The sequence below is a fragment of the Rhinatrema bivittatum genome, chromosome 6 (assembly GCF_901001135.1).
Source record: "Rhinatrema bivittatum chromosome 6, aRhiBiv1.1, whole genome shotgun sequence".
Taxonomy (NCBI): domain Eukaryota; kingdom Metazoa; phylum Chordata; class Amphibia; order Gymnophiona; family Rhinatrematidae; genus Rhinatrema; species Rhinatrema bivittatum.
In genome coordinates, this window is record NC_042620.1 from 249,327,369 (window position 1) to 249,335,252 (window position 7,884).

The 7,884-nt window shown below is 44.3% G+C and overlaps 1 protein-coding gene across 4 annotated transcripts in view; it reads left to right on the forward strand.

Annotated features, from left to right (window-relative positions):
• LOC115094075 (sulfotransferase 1C4-like) overlaps positions 1-6,011 on the forward strand; it is a 113,351-nt gene extending 107,340 nt beyond the window's left edge. For 3 of the 4 annotated variants that reach the window (XM_029606762.1, XM_029606761.1, XM_029606763.1), the window contains exon 8: positions 5,721-6,009. In XM_029606762.1, the coding sequence (XP_029462622.1) occupies positions 5,721-5,833 (113 nt within the window). In that variant the 3' untranslated portion in view covers positions 5,834-6,009. Of the gene's footprint in view, positions 1-5,720 lie in introns of all 4 variants that reach the window. The other variant, XM_029606764.1, reaches the window with a different exon arrangement.
• Positions 6,012-7,884: the final 1,873 nt, after the last annotated feature.

The window sequence follows — 7,884 nt, forward strand, 5'->3', positions numbered from 1 at the left end:
CCATTGGCGGCCATCGTATCCTCCTTCTCTTCGGCCGCCAGCAAATCATGGAGGCAAACTGCACAGAGGGCAGTTACTACCCTTAAACATAAACATGGAGTACCTGCACGGAGCGGCATTTACTGCCGTGGGAAGCTTGCTGAGCAAACTGGATGGACCAATTGGTCTTTTTCTGCCGTCGTTACTATGTTACTATGTTCTCTCTTTGGCTGCTAGCAGGATTAGGTCCACTGGTGACCACCACTTCCTTCTTCTCTCTTCAGCTGCCAGCGGGATGGGATCCACTGGCAGCCACTGCGTTCTTCTCTCTTTGGCTGCCAGTGGGATGAGGTCCGCTAGTGGCTACTGCGTCCAATCTCTCTCTTCAGAGTTGCAGGACAGGCTCCGTGATGGCCCACTGAGTTGTGGGGTGGGCAGCAGCAGGAGTAGCATTTACCCAAACATCATCTCCTGCTGCTGCAGGGATGAGCTCTTGGTAAGAGCCATGAGACTGGCCCTGCGGCAGCAGGAGATGATGTTTGGGTAAATGCGACTCCTGTTGCCCATGGGGGGGAGGGGGGAGATGTGGCTAGGTATGATGCATGCTTTGCTTTCCCCATTAACTTTAATACAGGGGGGTCCCTAAACTCAGTTCTTGAGAGCGGCAACTCAGTCGGGTTTTCAGGATTTCCACAAAGAATATGCATTTATTTATTTATTTAGGAGTATTTATATTCCACCAATCTAAAACTCTTGGTAGATTACATAGTTACATATACATTCTTTAAGTTAACAAACACGTCTATACAAAACTACAGACAATGATTGATTCAAACATAACATTTAAAATAAACAAAACATCGCATTTAAAAGTATTTTTAAAAAATTACTTTTTTCTAAAATGCATTAAATCTTGTTCTTTCCTAATATCCTCAGGTAAATTATTCCATAAAGAAAGCCCTGCCACCTTAAATATCGAATTTCTACATTCTGTCAGTCGAGCTACTTTTATAGTAGAAACTTCTCTAAGATTTTTACTCGCTGATCGAACTACATGGCTAGGTTGATATACCCCAACTGCTTCTGAAATACATAGGGTCACCAAATTCTGCTGTGTTTTAAACATAAAATAAGACGGCGTTTTCTCAAATAATTCCTTGGCGGCGGACCTGCAAGGAATTATTTGAGAAAACGCCGTCTTATTTGCCGCGTGGGATTAACATTGCACAGCTACTTTGGAGGATTTAGACACCGACCCCTGAAGCAGGACCCATCGGGTCCGAAACGTGATCACGTCGGGACTATAATCTCTACCGCTAAAGCTAAGTATAGCTATCATTTTTGGTGACTAGATTTTTACTGCCTAAACCTAAGTGATGAAAGCCCGGTGTGGCTTCTTTATTCCCCAAGGCAATATTTTTCGTAAAATGAAAAAAATATATTAAATAAATTAATGTGACCTTGCCGCAAGTGGGTCTGACTGATTAGCAGATCCAGACGGCAGCCGTCCAACATATATATATTTCTTGAATAGATGTGGCGTATATGAATTACATTATTACTCTGGACAACCTGATTTTTGGTCTGTATTGCTACTTTTTGGTTTCCAGTTCAGTGGGCTGTTTGTGTTGTGATTAAATAATATTTTCTCCAACAATTTAGATAAAAGTGGTAGAATAGAGACTGGACGATAATTTGATAGCTCACGCAGATCTGCACTCATATTTTTAACTAAAGGATATACTGTAACTCTTAAATTCAATAGGAATATGGCCCTCTACCCATGAAGCATTTATCAATTTAGTTATAAAAGGAGTAACCTCAGAGTCCAGACTTTTTATAATAGCAGGGGAACAAGAATTTAATTTACAGAAGTTACCCTTTTGTTTACGTAATATAGCAGACACTTCTGATTGTGCCGCTGGGGTAAATTCTGTCCAAGATACTAAGACATCTTTTGAATATTCTGGATCTGTTTGAGACAAATCCTCCAATGACTTAACTATGTCAACTGTTTTTTAAGAGAAAAATACCGCAAATCTCTCACACGATTCCTTCGTGTGGGCTATAGGATTTTGGATTGGAACCTTTGATATTGTCTGTATGATGTCAAACAGTTTTTGTGATCTGAGTACCATTTACGTTTGGCCTGATCTATACTTTCTCTATATTTGTTTAACTTAACATGATATCTATTCATAGTCTCTTCCGATTTATGCTTCCACCACTGTTGAGTCCGTCGGTCGCAGATGGCTGCGACTGCTCTGCCTCACCTCTCTTCTACCCTTTTCCTCCTCCCTGGGAAGGATGGCTGCCTCCGGTGCTGATTGCCGAAACTCTCAGCGTCTCTGACACAGCATGGGCGTCCCCGTCCGCCATGCTTCTTCCTGAGGTCTCCTAGGCGCGCGTGAGCACGCCACCTACACTTTGAATACATCACGGCAGGAACCTCGGGGGCGTCCCCCCCGCATGACATCAGTATCTCCGGGTATTTAAACCTCCATTCCGCTATAGCCCAACGAGTTAGCAAGGAGTTCAGTTTTGCTACTCTGACTGCTTCTAAACTGCTCGCTTGGATTTCTCTCTACCCTCTGGTGTAACTCGCTCCTACAGAAACTCTGGGTACCCGCTCCTTGGGGGCTTTTCGCTTCTATCTGCCCTTTGGGGTTCAACTACCTAACCTAGGGCACCCACTCCTTGGGAGTCCTATCTACTTTCTTCCAGGATCCTTCGGCGCTCCTAGGTACTCGCTCCTCAAGAGCCTATCCTGCTCAGGGTATCCTGCACCTCGGACCTTGGACCTTGGTTCCCTCTCTCCATTCTTCTACCAAGGAAGTTGCCAGCACTGCCACTCTATGAGTATCGCTACGCTCCTGCTCTCCTTATTCCACCCTTCAGGTTCGGCTTATCCCGCACTGTGGAACACTACCCAACCTTGCTACATTCGGGTGAGACCATCATCATAGAGACTGTCTGAGCTTACTGTGATATCGCTGGAGTACAGTACTATCCCTTCCTTGAAGCAAAATTCAACTTACATCAGTAGTACAATAAAGCTTTCTTTCTTCAGTGTCTGCTTACTAGAGTCTAGCCTATTGTTGTGGTTCCCCACGGGGCCCCTCCCTGTGGGAAGAATCATCGCCACTTCGACCAAGAGTCCACAATATGCCACAAACCCAACAACCACTTTCACTCGGCTTACGCAACTCCTGTTTTAAACTCCTCAAAGTAGGAGAATGCCAAAAAGCTGATCTTTTGCCTCTTAACTTCTCTAGTCTGAGTTGGGGTCCACTTATCCAAAGATGTCTGTAAAGATGGTTTCTAATGGTCCACTAAACTTTCAGCCTCTTCAGTTATGGGGTTTGAAAGAAGTAGTATCCAATTTTCTCTTAATAATTCTATATCTATTAGAGCTCTTCTAGCAATAATAAATGTTTTAGCTGATCCATCTAATTGTAACTTAGGATGAGACAGCTTGCAATGAATCAGATAGTGATCCAACCATGGTACGTCACTAATATCCTCACAAAAGGAGCCCATCCAGTTATTTGGCACAAAAACTAAATCTAACATGTGGAATTATTAATAACTCATACGGAATTTACTAATTTCACCCATCCCAATACCTGTAAGGCATCTAGCATATCCTGACAAACATTTGGTAAAGAACTACAGCCCATCCAAAGGTTAAAATCCCCAAGAAATATTGTATTTTTAACATCAGCCTTCAGAGTCATTAACCTGTCCACCAGAATATCCAAATATTTGTCCAGAGATGAAGAAAGAAAGAACATTTCTAAAGGCATCGGTACATCAATGTCTACTACAGATAATTGCAGCGATTCTTTCACAATCACCAAAAGACACCCCCCCCCTCCCCGTTTAAATTTATATAGTTTAGAAAACACCACATAATTCAGTAATGCCAAATCAGTCAATATGCTGAATCAGATGAAAGAAGCCAAGATTCTGTTACACAGAAAACGTCTGGGGAGGTAACTGTTAATAGATCCAACAATATTAGTACATTCCTCCAAACCTCCTGTCCATTCACCAACAAGAGAGACAATGTAGCAGGTGTCCCTTTAAAACCCAACAAACTATGATCATCCACAACTTGCACATTTCTAAAACACCTTTGCCTAATTAACCCTGGACCAACCTTTGGGCCAGTCAGCAGTTGACCATAGTGACCCCTTCCAGTAATCACTGGAATTAAATTATTCATACAGGAAATATATGCTGTGCTATTTGGTACTAAGTCTAAAATAGACAAGCTCACTATACCCCTGGTGCCTGCCTCAAACAAAATATTCAACAAACTAGCTAATATTAATAATATCTGTATATTCACAACATAAAGGGCCGGATTTATAAATTTGCGTGTGGGCGTACTTTTGTTCGCGCACCAGGCGCGAACAAAAGTATGCTGGATTTTATAAGATACGAGCGTAGCCGCGCGTATCTTATAGAATCCAGGGTCGGCGCGCGCAGGGGGTGCACATTTGTGCAACCTGCACGCGCCAAGCTCGGCGCACGTTGCCTGTTCCCTCCGAGGCCGCTCCGAAATCGGAGCGGCCTCGGAGGGAACTTTCCTTCGCCCTCCCCCACCTTCCCCTCCCTTCCCCTACCTAACCCACCCCCCTGGCCCTATCTAAACCCCACCCCACCTTTGTTGCCAGATTTACGCCTGCTTTCAGCAGGCGTAAATCTGCGTGCGCCATCACCCGACCCGGGGGCTGGTCCGGAGGCCTTGACCACGCCCCAGGGCCCGCCCCCGAAACGCCGCGTCACTCGCGGCCCGCCCCTGAAACGCCACGTCACTTGTGGCACGCCCCCCAACACGCCCCTCCATGCAAGCCCCGGGACTTACGTGCGTCACCGAGCCTGTGCAAAATAGGCTCGGCACGCGCAGGGGGGGGTTGGGGTAGGTTTTCGGGGGGTACGCACGTATCATACGCGCGTACCCCTTTGAAAATCTACCCCAAAGTTTTTAAATGCATATTGACTAAAAAGTGACCAGCATTTAATAACATCACCCCAGCACTCATCCCCGCACAAAGGTGCATGCATGAGATCTATTTGCATGCTTTACTTCAATTACATGTAGCTAGATCTCATGCCTATTCATAGTGGAAATCCGGAAAACCTAACAGTCTTCATCTCATTTTTACTTTTGGATCAGTCCTAAAAAAATGCAAAAAGATAACCTTAGCACATAGCTCAACCCCATCCACCATTTCACTAGGAGTGAGTTAGAGCTATGCAGCATAAAATAACATATCAAAATTTTTTAAAAAATAGCGTAACAAATAAAATAGTTAATATCTATATACAACATGCTGTTGGGCAGATTAATCAGCATTTTATTAAAATTATAAATCTTACTTATAAACTTATCCTACTTATATAAAAAGTTAATTCATCTGCTCCAACATACATGGAAGCAATTTTCCAAAAAAGAATGTGCAAATCTCTATGATATCATTTTTTTCCTGCAGTAATTTTTTTCAAAGGGAATGTATGCATATACTCTCCCTTTGAGAATTGGGGCAAATCCATTGGCAAAAGTACTTTGCACCTACCTACGCAGTTTTGAAAATGTCCTTCCTTAATATCAACCTGGTGCTAGCAAATGGTTGATTTAATTAAGCTCTGAATTTGTATTGTATTAACATTGTGTTGGACAACTCCAAATTTGCTAACATCTGCTTCTTGTCTCTTTCCTCTTTATATCACAGGCAAAGTGGGGAACTGGAAAGAGCACTTTACTGTGGCACAGAACGAGATCTTTGATGAATACTACCATCAGAAGATGGCAGACACCTCCTTGACTTTTCGTTTTCAGCTGTAACAACACCTTCTTAGTGAAAGATGAGAATGGAGTTTGTGCAAGGTTCCTCTCATGAGTCACATTGGGGTCAGTTTCCAAAGGATTTAGGCCCATTTACTATGCTGCATTAGTGCTAAGGCAGATGTTAACATGCATTAAAACAGTGTTAATATGCATTAAAGCACCAAATTTAGTGAATACTGTTTTTTCATTAACTCAGCATTGGCATGGATTTCCACATTAAAATGTAAATGAGTTAAATGATACGCAAAAACATGTTAATAAGTGTCAGGGGTAGTGGAGTCAAACCTGCAGTTCCAGGTATTCAAGGCCAAGACATCTTGCAGTGGAGCACAGGGCCTCTGGCTCAGCAATAGTCCTGAAGAAACCATAAAGCTGAAACAGCATTAGGTAGACCTACCCCCAGAGACTCCCATTGTACCAACATTAGGTTTGTCCCAAATAGAGGGCTGTAGATAAGCAGCACTAGCCTAACCCAGCTTTGCTGGTCCAACAGTCCACATAGAGTTTGCTCCTTGATATCCTGTGGCCTGGTCTTTTTTCCTGCATATTCCTGGTACCTAGTGGATCCTTGATTTTGATTCTGGTCTTCAGCTCCACTTCTGGATCCTGCTCCACCTCCAGTTTCACTCCACCTGGTAAGTCCTGATGGCTGCCTGCACCCAAGGGCCCAACCTGCAGGGAACAGTCACTGATTTAGGCAGAAGACATCAGCTCCAGTCTGCTTAGCCTCTCTAAGGTATGCTTCTACCCAGGCGCAGTACCCTCTCCCTGCCCTTAGTGGAGTGGACTGTGACAGCTTGGACCAGCCCAAAACGGAGGCCTGGTTAGAATGGAGCAGTCTCATGCAGACCTTAAATTCTTGAAAACCCATATGGATGCGGTACATGGGATACAGACTCAGCTTCATGCTAATCAGCCAAGGGTGAACTCTGCAAGGCCTTACCACCAATCAAGCGGGCCGATACAGTAAGGTGCTAGGGACACTAGCGCGTCCCTAGCACCTCCTTTTGGACCGGAGCGGTGGCTGTCAGCGGGTTTGATAGCAGACACTCAATTTTGCCGGTGTCTGTTCTCGAGCCTGCTGACAGCCACAGATTTGGAAACCAGACGCCTGCAAAATTGAGCGTCCGGTTTTCGACCCGCGAGCCGCGGGCCGACTTCAAATTTTTTTTATTTTTTACTTTTGGTAACTTTTGGGACATCCAACTTAATATCGCCATGATATTAAGTCGGAGGGTGCACAGAAAAGCAGTTTTTACTGCTTTTCAGTGTACTTTCCTGGTGCCCGAAGAAAGTAGCGCCTATCTTTGGGTAGGCGCTAATTTCTGAAAGCAAAATGTGCGGCTTGGCTGCACATTTTATTTACTGAATCACGCGGGAATAACTGATAGGGCCATCAACATGCATTTGCATGTTGCGGGCGCTATTAGGTTGGGGGGGGTTGGACGCGCATGTTCGGCCCCTTACTGAATAAGGGATAACGCTAGCACGTCGAAAACGCGTGTCCAATAGTACTGTATCGGCCCGAAGATGAGCAATCAGGACTGGATCCACCATCCCCAAACCCCGATTGTCACTTCCTGAAAAGTGTGGTGACAATAGGAGCACGTTGCAAGGATTTCTGTATTGGTGCAAATTCTAGTTTCATTTATACCCATACTTGTATCCGCTGGAGCCACTCAAAGTGGAGTTATGATTGCCTGCTCACAAAGAAGGCTCTGGCATGGGTAACACCATTCCTGGAATGAGTTGATCCAATCCTGAACCGAATAGACTTGTTTGTGTCTGCCGTCTCCCAATTTTTTAAATCACATTCAGTTGGGGAACAATAAGATATCAGGGCTTAAACAGGGCCAGCAGAGCATGACTGAATACTCCATGGATTTTAACCAGTTAGCTGATGATATCAACTGGAATGAACTGGCCCTGTGTGCACAATTCTGATGAGGTCTAGCAGCCCACATCAAAGATGACCTGGCTCAGATAGAACTCCCAGCCAGTCTAGAAGCTTTGCTCATTTTGCAAATGCACACATAAAAACTAGCACA